The sequence below is a fragment of the Alligator mississippiensis genome, chromosome 4 (genome assembly GCF_030867095.1).
Source record: "Alligator mississippiensis isolate rAllMis1 chromosome 4, rAllMis1, whole genome shotgun sequence".
Lineage (NCBI taxonomy): Eukaryota > Metazoa > Chordata > Crocodylia > Alligatoridae > Alligator > Alligator mississippiensis.
In genome coordinates this window covers 115,995,201-116,015,058 of record NC_081827.1, presented here as the reverse complement: position 1 = coordinate 116,015,058, position 19,858 = coordinate 115,995,201, and the positions used below count along the sequence as shown (strand labels likewise).

The 19,858-nt window shown below is 47.3% G+C and overlaps 2 protein-coding genes across 3 annotated transcripts in view; one reads left to right on the top strand and one right to left on the bottom strand.

Moving 5' to 3' along the window:
• Positions 1–7,877, top strand: part of NINJ2 (ninjurin 2) — an 84,119-nt gene extending 76,242 nt beyond the window's left edge. Inside the window, exons 3-5 of one of the 2 annotated variants that reach the window (XM_019489224.2) lie at positions 1,418–1,649; positions 4,344–4,532; positions 7,332–7,877. In XM_019489224.2, the coding sequence (XP_019344769.1) occupies positions 1,418–1,649; positions 4,344–4,510 (399 nt within the window). In that variant the 3' untranslated portion in view covers positions 4,511–4,532; positions 7,332–7,877. The remainder of the gene's footprint in view (positions 1–1,417; positions 1,650–4,343; positions 4,533–7,331) is intronic. The other variant, XM_006278359.3, reaches the window with a different exon arrangement.
• Positions 7,878–15,336: 7,459 nt separating this feature from the next.
• B4GALNT3 (beta-1,4-N-acetyl-galactosaminyltransferase 3) overlaps positions 15,337–19,858 on the bottom strand; it is a 126,726-nt gene continuing 122,204 nt past the window's right edge. The window contains exon 20 of the mRNA XM_019489554.2: positions 15,337–18,959. Within this exon, the coding sequence (XP_019345099.1) occupies positions 18,851–18,959 (109 nt within the window). The 3' untranslated portion in view covers positions 15,337–18,850. The remainder of the gene's footprint in view (positions 18,960–19,858) is intronic.

Genomic DNA, 19,858 nt, shown 5'->3' with positions numbered 1-19,858 from the left:
TGCCATACATTGACTTGGCAGAATCAGTACACTTACATGAAGTGAAGACCAGGAAGCCCTGCTGTGGAGAGGGGCAAGAGGATGACAACAGACCTACAAGACTGAACGAGGATGACAACTGGTAACAACACGGCATCCGTGCTACATCAAAGTAACAAAGGCTTGGCGCTAGGTGGAGTGCAGGGGAGGTGGAACCCCCAAGATCCTTGTGCTAACAAGTGACCTTAGCAACACACTATTGAGCTAGGAGCAATAGCAACCACCAAGATCAAAATTTCCATCAAAGACATGGCAGGAAAGAAACAGCAGTGGTCTAGGTAACTAGTGCAAACTGTTGGCCCACAGGACCACGGTTAGCTTTGGGTGGCTAGAAAAGCCAAAGCGCGGGGCACCAGACAGACATGGCAAGTTACAGCTTCCCTTTATCCTGTCCTGCTAAGGGGCAGCCTGCAAGCCTAATATAGCTGGCAGAGCCCTATATGCTCCACTCCCACAGATGCCTTGCCTACTGCAGGACTGTTACCCAAAACATCTATAGTTCCCAGCATCTCTATGCCTTATACTTCATCTATTAAAGGGTATACCAGAGGGTATATACAGTTGCTGAAAGACTCTGCTATCACCTAGAGATATGCACGCATGCTTGCAGGCTCATTGTGCCTTTTTTTTTTTTCAAACCTAACCTTTTAGATGAGGAAGGTGAAATTGTTTCAATAGGAACATTGGAATGATCATGCTGGGTCAGACCCATCGTTCATCCAGTCTAGTGTCAGTCACTGACAGTAGCCAACCCAAAAGCAGAGGAGGTGCGTGAGAACCTTGCAGCTGGCTTTCCTGAAACATCTTGTCCACAGGGAATGCTTCTTCTTCATCCCCTATTAATTTCAGGTTTTTCTGAAGAATAAGGATTTAATAATAAAACTCTTGAGTTTTGTTAGTCCACATTATTGTAACACTGCATATTTTGCCATCCAATTATTTTCTAAGCCAAAGTTGCTATGCTCTTGATTTTGTGTCATTCAGTACCACAGGTTGATTATGTGCTATAGTGCTGCCTTTTAATGGTTTCGGTTTCACTGAACGTCCCCTCCCAAAGCTTTGTAAAGCAATGGTGTGTGGCTGATCCGGGGACCCAGTCAGCACATAGAACCACATCTGGCCTACAGGGCTCCTTAGGGGTCTGGAAATTTGCTGGCAGGAAAAGAGAGCAGTGTTAATTGCCATGACTCTAGCAGCATTAATTGCCGTGGCTTCCATTGCCCCCCTGGCACAAAATATCTGGACCCATGGAGAGCCAGATGACAACTCCATGTGCTGTATCATGGTCACTGCTGTTTTGGGGGATCCCCCCACTGTGAGGCAAAGCTCAGTGTGTTTCTTTAGGAACCGTACTGATTCTATTCTCCCTTCTATTCAGGGGGGGAATCCTGGCTCAAGAAGGGACAATCCAATCAACATCAACCACTATGCAACCAAGAAGAGCGTGGCAGAGAGCATGCTGGATGTGGCGCTGTTCATGGCCAACGTTACACAGCTCAAAGCAGTGCTGGAGCAGGGGCCTTCATTCCAATATTATGCTACCCTGGCAGCTCTCATCAGCATCTCTCTCTTCTTCCAAGTGGTGATTGGAATTCTCCTTATCATCATGGGTAAGATAGACTCTGAGCTGTGTTCACTTTTGCTGTCAGCTGAAACCAGGGTCATGACAGGAGGAGTGGGCAGCATTCTTTCTTCATAACTGAAATTCTACCAGACGCATTTTTTCTTCCCCAGTGCTTAGCTAAACTGAGCTTAGTTATGAATTTTATTGCTCCCTTACACCTCTGTTTTCCACATTGATGCATCTCTGTAACAAGGAGAACTGTATTTGTCATATTCCCACACAGTATCCCTGTTGTGACATCAACACTATCTGCACACCACCCTCCCTCAGCTTCCACTCAGCAACCCTACATCCTGCTGTCCTCACTACTGTCCCTATCTTGTGGCCTACCAGAATGGTACAGCCTGAGATACTCACCAACCCTTGTGTTTAACTGTCCCCACACTTGTACATGTCCTGTACATACAACAAGTAATGTCAGCCTCCAGGGTATGAGGCCTCTCAATAACACCAGTCCCAACCATGTGCCTAAGGCTCTTTGCCTGGAAATTCCTGTTCTGCCAGCACACACACCTTCCTCTTTTCCCAGCACCATCTCTGTTGTACTCTTTGAAGGGAGAGATAGGGAATCCAACAACTGCTACATGCCTTCAACACCAGCTGTCAAACTACCTTGTCCAAGGCTCCCACCAGTTGCTGGAACCCGTCAACAAAACACATCAGTTGCTCTCTCATGTGAATCTCCCACTGCATTCTTCAGCTGTAATGAACTGTTGGTGGAAGGCTGCATAAGGCCCTTTCTTTGTATTTTTCTTAGCACAGACCTTTGCAGCCCTGACCACCCCTTTGCTGTCATGAGGGCAAGATGAGTGAGTGCAGGCTGGTCAGTCTCTACCCTTGTCTGCCCTCCTCAATTTTCTCCAATCCTGTTTGTGCCTGCTCCGATCTTGTCGTTGGGGTTTGCAAAGAGGGCTACAGTCTCCAGAGCTGTCTGGATCTCTCAGCCTGGAGCCTCCATTCAGTTGAATAAATGATCTGTGTTTATCAGCCCTTCTTAAACACAAGCCCAGCTCCTGTTTGGTACTATGAGCCACATTGATACAAAGTGTGCCTATACTATAAGCAGCAGTAACTCTCTCTCTCTCTCTCTCTCTGTCTTTTGGGTAGTGACTCTCAACATTTTTAGAGATTCAAGGTCCTCTCCATCACTTTTCTGAATTTAGCAGCAAAGCATTTCAAAAGGCAACTTCATTCATTTTTTGACTAGGGAAAAATAATAGTGCAATTCTTCTGTTGCAAGGGTCTAGGTCAGGGGTGGGCAAAATGCGGCCCACAGGCTGGATGACGCCCACCAAGCCATTCTATCTGGCCTACAGGGCCCCTAAAAAATTTAGAAAATTAATATTTTTCTGTCCCTGGCTACCTGTCATACGGCCCTCAATAGCTTACCAAAACTCAGTAAGCGGCCCTCCACCCAAAATAATTGCCTGCCCCTGGTCTAGGTTGCAGTCGTGTTGGTCTAAGGACATAGACAGACAAGGTTCTTTGGGTAAATCTGATATCTTTTATTAGACCAACTCAACTAGCTGGAAAAAATTCTTTGCAAGCTTTTGGGCACAAACACCCTTTGTCAGACTAAGGAAGCATTTGCAGTTTGTCTGTGCTCTTCCTGGATGGGATGAATAGTAAAGAAACCAGAGGCTGGCATGCATGCAAAAAAGCCGGTCTGTGACAACATAAATAGGAGTCAATGGGTGAGAGACAGGTTGTGGGGTGGGGGGGGAAAGGTAGAGGGGGAATGAATGTAACTGGTAAATAGTGGAAAGGTACCTGTGGAGTCAGATGTTAGGCAGGTTATAATGTGTCATAAATCCAATGTCTATATTCAGTCCATGATTTTTTGTATCCAGTAGACTGATGAAGTGAAGTTCGTAGGCTGATCTGTGAAAGGGGTGTTGTAAATTCCCTTTGAAGATTAGAACTGAGAGGTTGGAGAGAGAGTGGATTTCTTGTGAGAAATGTGCCCCCACAGGTAACTGGGTATTCTTGTCTTTGATAGATTTCCAGTGTGCGTTCATTTGGGTGTGCAGTTGTTGTTTGGTCTCTCCTACATATTTTCCATCAGGGGATTTGGTGCATTGGATAAGATATATTACATTTGTGGAGGTTCAGATGTAAGATCCAGGAATACTGATGGTTCTGTTGTGGGGTGTAGTATATATCTTCACCACCCCGGAAGTTACTACCTCTCTCCCCCCACCCCAACCTGTCTCTCACCCATTGACTCCTATTTACATTGTCACTGACAGGCTTTCTTGCATGCATACCAGCCTCTGGCTTCTTTACTATTCATCCCATCCAGGAAGAGCACAGACCAACTGCAAATGCTTTCTCAGCCTGACAAAGGGTATCTGTGCCTGAAAACTTGCAAATAAGGATTTTTTCTGACTATTTGAGTTGGATGCTACAGCACCCTGGTTGAGAATCACCAATTTGTAGCTTGATAATAAGGGTGGGTACTCAGCACATTGGAAAAACCAGGCCTTCCTGCTCTGACCTCTTAGTTGATTGTAGTGGAGCTACAACCTCTGTAGAATGCATAAGACCACTCTCTCAATTCTGAAGGGGTATCTCCTAGGGCAAATGAGAGGCAGGGACCGATGTGCACTCAGCAGTTGGAGGTCAGGGTTCATTTGGGCCATAAGGCTTTGATTCTCTCTGCTTTGTACCCATTTCATAGTACGGATAAACCTGAATGATGTTTCAAAGCAGCTGCGCCTGAATGTGCTCAACAACACTGCCACAGCTCTGATCTTCATCACAGTCATCCTCAACATCTTCATCACAGCCTTTGGAGTACAGAAGACTGGGCTCTACCCTACCAGGAATTTCAGGAGGCCTTACTGATTCTGGAAAGCAATGGAGTAAGGTGTTGAAGGAATAAAATCCCCCCAGCTACCCATCTTTGGGAGGGTACCCTTGTTGTAGTCAAGGTTGTCTTGGAAATCATCACTGCGTAGCTGATAGGGGGTGGGGGCAGGGGAGCAGCCAGCCCGACATGCATGCAGACACACAAAACAGAAAGTCCTTCTATGCATATTATTTAGTGGAGAGAGGCTGCCTAGGCTCTGTAATGGGACATCTTGGGAAAGGGAATTTTCTGATTTGGTTTAAGCCAAGAATGCTCTAAATGCACATTTGTGGGCTTCCTCAAGTGATGGATAGTAGTAGTCTGTCTACAACAGACTGCAAATACTAGTGTGGATACTCATAGTGACTATGGGATAGGAGTCAGGCAGTGGGAAGGAGGATACAGTGGGTCCTGGGGACAGGCTAGGGTACAAAGAACCAGTCAACAGGGAGAGGGATCTGGTCAGGGAACCTATGGGATCTGGTGGGAGATAGGAAAGCAGTGGGAGAAGTACTTTATCAAAGTGGTCACTGGTACACAGTAGCCCTCTTTGTAAGAATCTGACTCCTGACCTTTATTTTTAGATGAATCACATGAATGAGTCTGGGTTTTCAAATGGCTGTGTTCTTGAATCCAGTTAGAACCTTGCATAACTCCTTAAGTCTGGGCAAGAGAGAACAGGAACACAGGATTGGAAAGGGCCTCCAGGGCCACCAAGTCAAATCTCCAAGGCTAGGGACAGAAGTTACACATAAACCAGTTTAAGTGATCAGAAATTGGTTTAAACCTGTAACAGAACACAAGTTCAGTGCACATAACCCAGTTTCAAAATGGCTGAAACTGGTTTAAGATTAACCCGGTTGAACGTAGTATCAGACTTAATGGATTTGGGTCAAACTGGTTTATGGAACTTCTGTCCCAGACCCCTTCCTGGTTTAAGTTAAATCAGAGTCCACCAGCATCCCAGCATGCTTTTCAGCCCTGGGCTGGGCTGTGCCGTCTGATCCAGAGAGCAGGGCTGGCCCCACCCCTCTCCTCCCTAGCCAGAGCACAGCTGGCTGAGAAAGGGTTGGGGGACTGCAGGCACAGCAGTGTCTGCCTGACTTCCCTCTTCCCCATCTTCCCCTTACTCACTGCTCAAGAGCAAGGATCCCCCCCTCCCACAGCAGGGATGCAAGCGTCACAGACCTCAGCCCGCATCTGGCCATTTCACCTCCATGCTAGCTAATGCTGCGAGGTGTCCATGTCTCCAATTTAACTGGAACAAAGGCAGACAGAATGGTGTCCACTTAGGGCTTTTTGGAACTAATCAACACATCACTGGTAATGTCCCTCCATTATTCCTTACAAATGCCTTGGGAAAAGTTGTTTAAGAAGAGCTTGAACAAATGAGAGACTTTTGTTTTCTTGATGAGTTGATAAGCTTAGTGTTTTGATAAGCTGCTTGCTGGCTTGCTTCAAAGGCTGCAATCTGTCAATGTTCAAGAGGGGACAGAGAAAGGTGCGAGAAGTGACCTGGTTTGCAAACAATACAGTGCCTGTCAGTTTGCTACAGACGTATGAAGAAGCAGGGAGGGAGATTGAAAAATCTCAGTATCATCAACACTTGCATGCACTGCATGCAAGCAGTCCTTCCTCCTCTCCTGCTGCCTCCCTTTTCCTCAGAGTGCTAGCCACTCTGGCAACACTCCCCACCCCTTGAGCCATGAAGGGTGGAGGGAAGCCTGGTGATGGCTGCTTTCCCATCCCCCCTCCAGGCACATCCCAGCTGGAGACTGTGCAGGCCAGGGTGGGGGTTAAACCCCTCCCTAATCATAGTGTCTTACTGAGGCCTGGCCACACTCCTCCACAGCTCGGTATTATGGAAAGGAAGGGAGGGCTGCTCTAGCTCCCCACCTGGCTTCTAGCCTGAGCCACTGCAAGCTATGCCTGCATTTGTTAATTAAAAAATGAATATCTACCCACTTGCAAATCAGTCCAATCTCTGCAAATTAGACTAACCTGCAAAGATCGATTCTATTCAGGCTCAGCCTTTTTGAATGTCTGTCCCTAGCCCAAATGGTTCATACAACTGACGTTCTACATATACCTCAGTTGTATGACTGATCATCACCAAGGATGCTGGGCCAGTGACCAGTAGGGAAGACCATAGAAAAATGGAATGGAGTGTAGAGGGAGGCAGGAGTTTTGGATTCAGTGCAGAGGGCTGAAATGAGACCACAAGACCTCAACGAGGTGATATTGGCTTTGGACATCAGAAGACTTATAGGTCTTTTGGACTGAATCCAACTAAAGAGATTTCTATAAGGAATGATACCATGAATGACGCGTGCCCTCAGCAGCTATGGGGGCATGGCAGCGGTGGGAGCGTGGTGGCAGCAGTGGGAGCATAGTGGCAGTGGCAGGAGCATGGTGGCAGTAACTTGGGAGCTCCCTTAGATGCTGCCGGCACTGGTGGAGGCAGGGGTGGGGCAAGCACCAACCAGGAGTCCGTGACCACACCCAGACACCGCCAGCAGTGTTGGTGGTGGCCAGCGGTGATCGCTGACTGCCCACAGATGCTGCCAGCTGTGTCAATGGCGCCTTTTCATACAGGGTGCACGTGCCCTCACGTGTACTCCCTATGTGTTGCCAGTGAATGACAACATGAAATGCATGTGTTTATGCCAGGTGGGGAGGGCTGGGTTGAGAGAAGCAAACATATGCACAGAGCAGATCAAAGGATCTTCGAGACCTTGCTATGAATTGTCTATGCAGCTCTTCCAGAGCTGAGTAATCCTGTGCGCTCTTACCCTGTATCTTTTGGTTTTTTTGCAGGAAGTTTGCCTGGCAAGAGACAGGGAGGGATCCCCTCTTCCATTTTATGCTGGCCTCGGCAGAACCCTGCGTATCAATGGTGACCGAAAACTCCTGGAGTTAAACTTTAATTATTAAGCACATGTCATTTTTATACAGGCCCTGTTGCAATGCACATACAGCTTTGCAAAACTGAAAACATCCTTAGATTTTCAAAGCTAGTGAAAATTGTGGAGAGATTTCAGAGAGGGCTATGCAGAGAGCAGCACACATGCCATCTCGCTCTCATTTCAGTTCTCTGCTTTTCATATCCGGTCTTAGCTCATTTTCTAAAAAGGACTGAATTCTAGGTTCAATCATTTATTATGTAAGCTAAGCATCTGTAAATTGTCTGGCTTGTATGCACTAAGTTTAACATGTAATCCCTGAACTGACACACAAAATGTCCCAAATGTAGGGTGCATTTTTTATTATGAGGGAAGCAAGAGGTGTGTGTATGCTTTACAAATATTATTGTCACATCACCTATTGTATGTTTTTAGAAAAATAAATAGTTTTTAATATTAATTTTTATTTATCTGGAAAACAATTCTTCTGCAGTGTTGGAAACTGAAAACAGCAGCAAGTAGAAGTTATGGTCAAACATCCCTGCAAAGGCCTGTGAGAAGTGCTCTAGGGCAGGAGGCTCAAAGAGATGGCCCATGGAGCCATGTGATCTGGCTCCCAGTGCTGCCCAGGGATCTCAGAGCAGCCTACAGGCAGCATGCAAGGCTTGCCAGATGGCCCTACGCACCACACACAGCACCTGCTCCAGCTCATATCCTGGAGCAGCCACATGACACACTGTCGCCCATGCTGAATACAGCATCAGCTCCAGGGCCACACAGCACAGCCCTGGAGTGGCTGGAGCAGAACCAGGTCACATGCGGCACCCGGTCTAGCCACTCCAGAACATCCGCTGGAATGTGGTCCAGCCTGCAGAGCCCTACATCCCCTGCTCTAGGGATACTATGCTGATGGCAAAACTCAGGGTGAACCTGGCTACACCTGGCAAGTAAAATAGATCTGCTTGTCCTGCTGGCTGAAGTATAAAAAGTAATATATTCAACTATAAAGCAGTACCATTTTGTGAGTCTGCCCCCAGCACCTGATGCCCCCTGGGGTCAGACCCACTTGCCACACTCTCCAGGCCTGCCCTCACCTCCAGTCTCACCCCTGCCACACCTTTGACATTATCAATAGCATACTGAGGAGGCAGTCCTTGGGGACCAGGAATAGCTTCTCTGGTGCTTTGCTTTTTGACTTAGTCCTTGCGCTTCTCTGCCCCAAACTCAGTCCTGGGGTCTATATGCTTTTGTAGGGGTGCTTCCCCTTTAAAGACAATCCCCAGCCACTTTTGGGGGCTTCAACTTTTCCCTTTTCTTGTGACTGAGCCCTCAGCCCAGGTTCACTGCCTCAGACATCAGCTTCTGGGCCTCAGCTTTTCTCCTCTTTGCCCAGGCCAGGTATCAGTCTGTAGAGTTCTCCCAAGCACCCAGTTATGGGGCCACCCAGGAGATAAGCAATAGGGCATTCATTAACACAAATACTGTGTTGAATCTAGTTTATACAGTAACCCAATGAATTTTTAATATATAACAGTAATGTGCATTTGCCTTCCTGACAAAGTCTACACACCGTAATCCATAACTGATATATGCAGTCACATCAGCAATGCAGAAACATCCTGGAATAGATTAAAACAGAGTTGACAACCCTACCTCCAAATCACCAGTGTCCTGAGTCACCAGATCCCATCAGCCTACATTCCTCTGCCTACTAGCTCCTTCCAGCTTCCCTTGATACCTGGGCTGTACCCCCACGCCTGAGCAGCTTAGGCTCTAAGGAGTTTCCTCTACAGCAGCTTAGGGCACAGCCCCTATAGTTTACTGCAGGGCATCTTGCCCTGAATAACTTTCTGCAGCTCTTCTCTGTATCTGCTGCTGTGCTGCTTACTTTTCTGCAGCTGGCCCCTTCTTCGTTGCCTACACTGCACTGCAGCCCCCCTGATGCTGATCTCTTAATTTCTAAGCAGCAGAGGTTAGGGAATCCTACTACAATAATAATACATATTTTATATGTTGAAGAGTGAATTGGGTTTTAAACTTTTGTTTCAGTGATATCATTTAAAATGTTATCAGTAACATGAATATTTTTTAAAACATTTTTATTGTGTTAGTGCTGTTAGGAACTCTACTATATTGCAATGAGGTTTTGGCTTAAAACAATAAGTTGACTTTGTGTTTCTCCAGATCATTCTGAAACAGCAGATTATTTTGTGGAGGGCAAATTCTTGGACTGCTGTTGTCATACTCAAAAACTAGATTTTTAAAAATTGGCTGTTGGTTTCAAGCATAATTACATGCTTTTTGGCTTATTAAAGGATTTCTCATTTGGAAGGCAGGGCCAGCTTTTAATACAGATGAAATCTGTAATATTTGATAATTAAAAGGAGATTCCTACAAGTATTGGAATTTGCATGTTCCCATTGTAGCTAAATAGAAAGGAATAAAAAGAGAAGGACACAAAAATATTCATGTCTTCTCCTTGAAAGAGCTCCTGTGACATACTGACATAGTAATTAAGCCTGTAGGAGACTTGGCTTTGACAAGTGTTATTATTCACCTATAAGCAGAGATGGTCACTTGCATATTTGATATTCCAAATCTTCCAAAAATGTATGGTGATGAATTTTTGTTAAATCAGAGATTTCGGCCTTGTTCTGCAGACAGGGATAAATGATATTGGTGATATGGCTGTGGAGCTGGCTTTGTCACTACACTTGACTCGCATTCCTCTTGTTGATCTTTCTACAAATCTCCCTGTATCAAGAGCAGCGTGAGGGCTTTGTAAGTCACTGTGCTGTCTGTGTTTAAAGATATGCAGAATCCGGATACACTTCACAAGCCAGGTAAGTGCCACAAGTGGGCTGGGATTTGACGCACAGAAGGAACTGTTAATCTGCGTGGGACCACAGAGAAGTACATCAAGGAAGGATAAATGAGAAAGCCCTTTGCTTTTAAATCTTTCTATAAATCAGCATTTCATGGTTCAACCTGTGGCCATAGCCACAACCTTAATCAACCATTGCTCTGGCTCTTGTTAACTTGCAAGTGAAAATCCCATTTACTCAAAGGAGTCTAGGTTCAAACCCTTTACTCTTCTGGGCCAGTTTCTGTACCAAGAAAATGGAGATAAAAACATCTACCTGACTAGAGTACAAAGAGGCTACCTCCATTTATGCTTGGAGACCCTTTGATGAGAGAAGCAATGGAAATATAGCAATTTTATTGTGTTCCCAGCCTTGCAGCACTTTGCCTTATAGTTAGGGGTCTTCCTAACTTGAGGAGTCAGGCGGCCAATTTCATGGAGCAATCACAGGGACAGCTGCCATTTTCACAGGCTTATTGCAGTGGGGTCACCCCATGCCTCTGTTTGGCCAAGGGGCCCAGCAGTGCCGCCCCTCCCTGAGGATTGTCAGATGGCCCCAAACTATGTCTTAATTACCCTGATTAAACCCAAGGAAGCCATTATTAAGTGTAGATTAATGGTTTCCCCAGGCTTAATTGAGTTAATTAAGCTGCAGTTTCTGGCCATCCCCAACCTAAGCATTCAAACTCTACCTCACACCTCAGGGCAGACACTAGGGAAGGGGTTGGGAGTAGTTCAGCCCCAGCTCCTTCTCCACTGTCTGCCCTAAGCCATGCATGCACCCACTGCCAGCCACAGGCCAGGCCAGGGATCCACGGACCTAAGTGCAGCTGCTTGCAGCCTCCCTGCTGCCTTCTGCAAGTAGCTCTGTGCCCACTGCTCCAAGACTGCAGGGCTTCCTGCCCTTTTCTTTGCTTGCTGGTAAGTTGGGCTTTTTTTTCTAGCAAGCCTGCTAAAATCATGGAACCTGTTGTTTTTCATGGCAAATGCTTGATCTCACATTTTCTGCAAAAAATGTGAAACCACATTTTTGTTAGGTCCCTACCTATGAGATATTGCTTACTGATTCCTCTAAGCATTTTTCCTCTAAGCAAAAGGCCTGTGATGTGTATTTCTAAGCAGTAGACATGTGGATAGTTTTCAGACTGTGGTATATACACACACAATGACGTTAGTGACAGGTCCGGTCCCGTCCGGTCCGGTCCGGTCCAGTCAGGTTTGCCTGCTACCATAATTGCCAGTAGATGGTACTATCTGTGACTGTTAATGTTGAGTGCTGGCCAGCAGTTAAATAACCTGGCATTCTCTAGGGTGCCAATGGCTTTGGGCAGAAGAGCATCTTAAGAGGAGGTATGAGTCTTACCCCTAGCAGGGAAAAAGCCACCAAAACATTGAAGAACTGAGGTCCACTGCATGATTGGATAGACTGGACTCTTTAACCCTGGTCAGCAGTCAATCTAGGAGTGAAGCCCCAGTAGATGGACAGATGGATAATCTCCTTTGTTTTGGATGCCAAGCTGGTTCCAAATGTACTAGCACCTGCCTTTCCTTTGGATTAAACCAGCAAGGATGAGAGGGGGTACGTTGGTATGTAGGCCAATTCAGTGTCTCCATATACGCTGCCTAGGCTTTTGTACCTTGGAGAGGTCATTCCAGCTTCATTTTATCTTCCAACTTAGTCTATTCCATTCTCTATAAGAGAAGCCTAGAGAAAAAACAGGCTATTGTCTTGGATGCACAACACCTTTAAACTAGCAGAACCCTGGTATAAGCAAGGAGTGGGTGCACACATGCAGCGATAAATCATTGTAACTAACTAAAAACCAGTGTAGTATTACCTCTGCAAAAAGCAGGAACAAAACTACACCCTTGTAAGTTAACCTGTAAGGGCTGTGTGTTCATTCAATTCAGGATAGCTGTTTTCTCAATGCAAATAAGCTATTACAGGTGCTCTTGCCACTTAGTGGCTAGCTGCTATAATAGCATGTACTGCAGCAGCTTCCTGTGGTTGTCTGGTCCCGGGTTTGGCTTACAACAGTAATCAGTGTACAAACTCAGTGTAAATTGCACCAATATTAATGTGTTGTGTTTCTAGATCCTGTGTCCCCCTATATCAGTACCTGCTATGCCCATTGTTTGAATGGGGGGGTATGTTAATCTGATCCCAACTACCACCTTCTGCCTTGATCATTACCATCCTCCTGCTGGCTGCGGCAGACAGTGATCTCTGTTCCATTAACAGCATCTTCTTTTGGATGAGACAAGAACAGAAACATGTGACTTATGAGTAGCTGCAGTGTGAGGCTGGTGGGTGTTTGAGGAATGCGCAGATGGAGACAAGCTTTTGTAGGAAGAAAAAAAATGTATTTATAAACCCTGCGGGGTGCCAGTTGATCCCTCTGTCCTAACAGAGGGTGGCCTGGGAATCCTCTTGAAGGCACAAAGCCCCAGTAAGGCATGGAATTCGGAGGTACAGTACAGAACTTAAATACAAGGCATTGGTGGCTGCGCCACCTTTCAGACATTCACAAGCAACGAGAGAAGACAACACATTCATACGAGGCAAACAAACAAACAAAAAAAAGACAGCAACAGAACAGTCACATTATCATAGTCAGACAGAACCCGTTCTCTCCTGGGCCGTGTGCTGGGCTGCAGAACAACCACAGTCGCAGAATCCCCCAGGGAGTGAAAAGGGTCCAGTGCCTCCTGGTAATTCCTACAATGGAAACATGATTGATTTGTAGGGAGAAGCCAACTTCCCTGCTTTGGTAAAGTCAGGTTCCCCATAGCCCTTTGTCATCTTTGGGGCACTGCAATTTCCTGAGACTTGCTTCCTGCATGCTAGCAGAGAACCCCACACAGCAGTGGCTCCAATACTAGTTGTTTTCATAGCAACCAAATGGTTTCAAAACAGTGATTGATCTCAGATTTGGTGTGTCCCATTCAGGATTCCTGGTGGCCTGGAAAGGACTATGCCTGACCCTATCATCGCTGTAGAAAAGCCAGACACCTACCTGAGCCTTAAGCAATTCCTGCTTCACTCTTGTTTTTTTTTCTGGGGCAAAAAAAGTTGTCTTGGAGGAGGGGATGCACCCTTTGGATTAAACCCTTCACTTTTCCACACCAATTTCATACTGGGCTGCAGTATGTCATCTTCTCTTTACCTAGTCTCAGTCCTGACCTCAGTCCTGTGACAGACTCAGTCCTGACCTCATGTGACCACCTTCAAGGCTGCAAGGCTAATCAGACTCCATGGAGAATTCTCCCTGATGGTTTTCCACTGAGTCTGCCAACTAGTCCTAATTAGTATTAGTCACGTTTATGACGGCAGTGCCTGTGGACCAGTTAAGATTAGGACTCTGTTAAGCTATGCACTGTACATTGCAACTGTGCTGTGGATATCTCCCTTCTGGAAATTGGTCCAACACACTACAGCTCATTTCCTATATATCAGCAAGCCCTGAGGAGGTAAAAGGTCTTGTCAATTCTAATTTGGCTTGAAAGATGTGAAGAAAGGAGCATGCTTGATTGGGCAGCAGAAGAAATCCTTGGGTGAAATCCTGACACTACTGAAGTCAATGGGAATATTACAACTGACATGAATGGAGGGGGAATTGAATCCTACTTTCTACACTCAGCCCTGATACTTTATGACAAGTACTGAGCACTATTTATAGTGTATTCTGTTCCTAGGAATAGAAGCTCTGTTGCTGATTTGCCGTGTAACAGGAATTTCTTTACAGAGGCAGCTCAAACCAGCTGGGGAGCCTGCAGCCCCTGCCACTGGAGGGAAGAAATGCAAGAACTAGAGGTGTGTCATGCTATGAACATATGGGCTTGAGCCCCTGGAGGAAGCTGCATGACAGGACAGGCTCTGAGGTACAACAGCAAACCTCAGCATGTTCCAGGCAGAAACACCCAGCTGCACCTTTTACACATACAAATTCCCCCTTGGTTGCATTTCTGAAAACAGGGAGGTTTCATTTGTTGGCCCCATCTGCCCACAAACCTACTTTCATGATTTTTTTCACAGTTTCTGAACACAAAATTGTCATAGGTCCACCCAAGTTCAGCGGCCTATTGGATTAAGACAGGGGTGGGCAAAACATGGTCTGCAGCCCAGATGCAACCTGCCAGTTGATTGAATCTGGCCCACAGACAGGTGCCTGCCAAGTAAATGGATCCAGTCCAGGGGCAGGTGGCAGCTGCATGGTGCTGGGCAACCAGGCCTGCCACCCACGGGGAAGCAGAAGCATGAACCCGCTTGCATCTATAGCATGCCCCACCCCGAGTGTGGACCTGGTAACTGCCAGCCACATCCACAGCTACCCAAATGCAGCTGGCAGCTTCCAGATTGGGGCTCTGGGTACAGGGGAGGGAGAGGGGGCAGGGCATGCTACAGCTGTGGGCTGTGACCCGTGCAGAAGCCTGAACCCACCCACTGCTGTAGCACGCCCTGCCCCCCACCGCACCGAGACCCCTGACTTTGAGCATCAAGGACAATAAAAAGTCCTTTTTCAGATATGTGGGGAGCCGGAGGAAAAGCAGGGGCAACGTTGGACCCCTGCTGAACCAGATGGGGCAACTGACAACTGATGCCCAGGAAAAAGCCAACCTATTAAATAGGTACTTTGCGTCGGTCTTTCATCAGCCCCATGGGACGCCCGTGCCTGCTACAGGGCCGGGAAGTCCGGGTGAGGGTGATCCCCTGCCCTCCATTAATGCTGACTTTGTGAAGGAACATCTTGAGAAGCTGGATACCTTCAAGTCAGCCGGCCCTGACAATCTTCACCCCAGGGTACTCAAGGAGCTGGCGAGCATCATAGCCCAGCCTCTAGCGCGGATCTTTGAAAACTCTTGGCGCTCTGGTGTAGTGCCCGAAGACTGGAAGAAGGCCAACGTGGTGCCTATCTTCAAGAAAGGGAGGAAAGTGGATCCGGCTAACTATAGGCCCATCAGCCTGACTTCTATCCCGGGGAAGATCTTAGAAAAGTTTATTAAGGAGGCCATCCTTAATGGACTGGCCGACGTCAATATCTTAAGGGATAGCCAGCACGGGTTTGTTGCGGGTAGGTCTTGCTTGACCAATCTCATTTCCTTCTACGACCAGGTGACCTATCACCTGGACAAGGGAGATGAGATTGATGTCATATATCTTGACTTCAAAAAAGCCTTCGATCTGGTGTCCCATGATCGTCTCTTGGAGAAACTGGCCAATTGTCGTCTTGGGTCCCCCACGATCCACTGGCTGGAAAATTGGCTCCGGGGTCGGACCCAGAGGGTAGTAATTGATGGAAGTCACTCATCGTGGTGTCCTGTGACCAGTGGGGTCCCCCAGGGCTCTGTCCTTGGACCCATACTGTTCAACATCTTCATTAACGATGTGGACACTGGAGTCAGAAGCGGACTGGCCAAGTTCGCCGATGACACCAAACTTTGGGGCAAAGCATCCACGCCAGAAGACAGGCGGGTGATCCAGGCTGACCTGGACAGGCTCAGCAAGTGGGCGGATGAAAATCTGATGGTGTTCAATGCCGATAAATGCAAGGTTCTCCACCTTGGGAAGAAAAACCCGCAGCATCCTTATAGGCTCGGCAGTGCTATGTTGGTTAGCACTATGGAAGAAAGAGACTTGGGGGTCATCATTGACCACAAGATGAACATGAGCCTGCAATGCGATGCAGCGGCTAGTAAAGCGACCAAAACACTGGCTTGCATTCATAGATGCTTCTCAAGCAAATCCCAGGACGTCATTCTCCCCCTGTACTCGGCCTTAGTGAGGCCGCAGCTGGAGTACTGCGTCCAGTTTTGGGCTCCACAATTCAAAAAGGATGTGGAGAAGCTTGAGAGAGTCCAGAGAAGAGCCACGCGCATGATCAGGGGTCAGGGAAGCAGACCCTACGATGACAGGCTGAGAGCCCTGGGGCTCTTTAGCCTGGAAAAGCGCAGGCTCAGGGGTGATCTGATGGCCACCTACAAGTTTATCAGGGGTGATCACCAGTATCTGGGGGAACGTTTGTTCACCAGAGCGCCCCAAGGGATGATGAGGACGAATGGTCACAAACTACTACAAGATCATTTCAGGCTGGACATAAGGAAGAATTTCTTTACTGTCCGAGCCCCCAAGGTCTGGAACAGCCTACCGCCGGAGGTTGTTCAAGCGCCTTCATTGAACACCTTCAAGATGAAACTGGATGCTTATCTTGCTGGGATCCTATGACCCCAGCTGACGTCCTGCCCTTTGGGCGGGGCCTGGACTCGATGATCTTCCGAGGTCCCTTCCAGCCCTAATGTCTATGAAATCTATGAAATCTATGACTTGGAAGCTGCTGGTCGCATTTGGGCAGCTGTGGATGCAACCCGTAGCTGCTGGGTCCAGACTGGGGTGGGGAAGGGGGAGAAAAAGGGGCGGGAGGGGACTCCATAGGGGGGGTTGTGCTAAAGCTGTGGGCGGGTTCAGGCTTCTGCACTGGTCACAGCTGAGGGGGGATGGGAGGGGGAAGGAAAGGAGGAGGGATGGCCCTTGACAGGTCACCAAAAGTCATTAAGTGGCCTCCCAACCCAAATAATTGCCCACTGTTGGGTTAAGGCCTGCCACTTTCTGTAGCCAGCAGTATCAAAGGGAGTGACACAGTTAGCCACTTTCAATTTCCCAGCTCAAAAAACCAGGTATCTGTTGACAGCTGGGTTGACTGGAGAAGGGCCTTGGGTACAAATATGGACCAAGGCTTGAACTCACACCTCTGCAGCAAGACAGCTATCTTCCTCTGCCACCACCCTCCACATGTTAAAAAAGGACCCTCTTTCTGACAAGAGGCTGCTATTTGGAATGGCCTGGAGGATTCATCCCCACAAGTCCCAAATGGCTACATTCATATAAAGGTTTAATAGATTAAGAGATGCCTGAGCCTTATATGTTCATCAACACTGCTCCACTCTGCATGGCATGCTCTGCTCAGCCCCTGATACTTTTCCCTGCTCCTGTCAAGCAAAGAGTTGAGAGCGGGGTCAGCTCAGAAAACAAGCTGACAACCTAGGCCTAAATCCTGTGTGCCAAGATCAGTCTACTGTTTGCTGCTGGAGATTGCAACAATGGCAGCAGGGGAGCCTGTCAGGTGCCACAGGGTTCATTAAGGACAAATGAAATTGTAATTTAGGGGTGGCACACAATGCATGCCTGGCCTTGATCACCATTGTATGAAAGGCAGAAAATTCAGGCACCAACTCAGCCCTGCAATTTGTCCTAAAAATCTGTTACTCTGTCAACTGATTCCCGCAAACTGCAGATAATCAGAAGCAATCTTTCCACCTGGCTGCTCTCCTCCCTCAGTGTAGGAGGCCAGCAGCAGTCTGTGTAGTATGGCCTTGCCGTTGACTTCAATTGGAGCAAGGCTCTACTGTGTTTGAGCAGCGTCCCCATCCATAGTCCTTTTACCAGTGAAACAATAGACCCTTGCCATCCGTTTAGCAGTGCAGTTCACAGACTTGCACGATCCTGCACCAGGGCAAGCACCAGGCTGCAGGTCCATGGTACCAGTGCTACATGAAGCTTCCTTCATCTTTCCATATGTGCAGAATCCTTAGGTGCTCTTGTGCTTCTGCTAAGGCACACCAACCTGGTCTCTACACAAGTCATAGCTACAAAAGAACATGACTGCAAAGTCGAAACTTATGACATTAACCCTCAGATGCTCTTATCTGCAGAGCAACAGGGTCAGAACAATTCGTCTTTTCGCTGATAAAATTACACTATTTCAACTAATAAAATATTGCCATTTCTTCCCTGTTAGTTCTCTGGTGTCATTGGGACAAGCTTGTTCGTCTGCCGGGGCCACAGCTGTAGATAAGGCTTTTCAGTTACAACAGAGGTGGCCTTACCTAGCCTCTCCAAGTCCCCAGCAGCAGTTTCAGGCAGACGACACAGTTTGTTCTTAACTTCAAGCAATGACAGGCAAATGCTGCCTACTGTTTACATTCTGTATGCAGCCCATGGTTTGTTGAACCTGAGTATAGTTTTTCCTATTGATTTAAGTGAAAGCATGGTGAAATGGACTAAGCACTGGCAGCTTCAAGTTTTAATTCAGCTGCTCCACACGTAGTCTCTGCCAGGCTGGGACGTGGGGATTCAGGTACAATGCAGTTCAGAGAACTTACTTTGGTCCCCTGTCCAAAGACATGGAAGTCAGTCATTTTTTTTCAAGTATCAGAAGCAGCATCTGCATTATTGTACATAATCCATTTTACGTGTAACTAGGATTTGTTCCCTTTTTCCCTCTTTTTTTTTGGAACCCTGCAAGTACTCCAGGCAGTGTGGCATCTCTTCCATTGTGCCATCAATCAGGGTCTAGAGGTACTTTCAGTGTCTTAGGCTCCCCCAACACAAACACAGATCCTGTGTTTGAGCCTTAATGACTCACAAGAGAAGTTCCCATTCCTCTGACTGGCCTATTCCACAAACCTGTGTAAATCCAGCCATGTATGAGGCTTTGAAAGGGAAGAATGTGTGCTCTGGGCCTAGATAAAGTGCATGCTGGGATGCCAGACTGACTAGCTCGGCCAATCAAACATTATGGTGTCTTCAACTGGCGTCGGTTCCACATGCCCCGTTTAGAGTGAAATCGGTGGAAGAAATGTCTCAGCGAGAGTCGTTCTACTTCCAAGCCAGCCTGCAAAATCCTGTGGAGAAGGGAGAGGAGGACATTCAAGTGGAGCCTAGCTCAGTTACATGCCAGAAAGAAGGGTTGGCAGTGGGGGTGGCAGGAGTGTCTGCGCCTGGAGATGAAGTGTGGAGCTCCCCTGTGGAGCACTATATGTACCATTTACACTCTGTAATTTAGGGTCTGCACTAAGAGAGTGCTAAGGCTGAAAAAGAAAAGAAAGAACTGCCAAGACAAGTCCAAGGGTCTGGGCAGCATCCAGCAGAGGTGCCTGGACTGAAGGGATGCCCTGAATCACAAACTTTCCAGAACACTTAACTTTGCCCCATGGACCTTGTATGACATTCCTCCTCATTAGGCACATCTACATGTGCCCCTATGGTGCTGTTGTTACTGCACCATCATTTAGTACTTCCTTTTGGAACTACTAAATGATGGTGCAGTAATAGCCCATACTGTGCCAGGCTGGGGGTGCATGGTTATTTTTAGCTTCTATGTTGCCATAGCAATGCACTATAGTGAAGGAGCGTGTTGCTACAGTGACATAGCTGCAGCATCACGGTTTGTGCCCGTTGGCACTACAGCGATGTAGTGTCTCATGTAGACATGCCCACTGTTACCTACTGGGTATTTCTTACATGTATTTTGGGAGAAGCTAGTGGCCCCAGCTGAGATCAAGACCCCAGTGGTGGTGAAGTAGCAGGAAATGGGGTTAAGTAAATCCAATGTGAACAACTGTATATGTTTGTTAGCTGCCTGTTGCATGCCAAGAAAGAGCCCGTAAGGTGCCAGGAGTTTGGAGGTAGCTCCCTGCTTTTCTGAACTGGTTACTATGACAGGATGGTCTAGTTGTAGTAACTCTTCTGGCCTGATCACCAAGGGACTACTCAGGAGCATGTGTCCCGCCCTGCTGGGAAT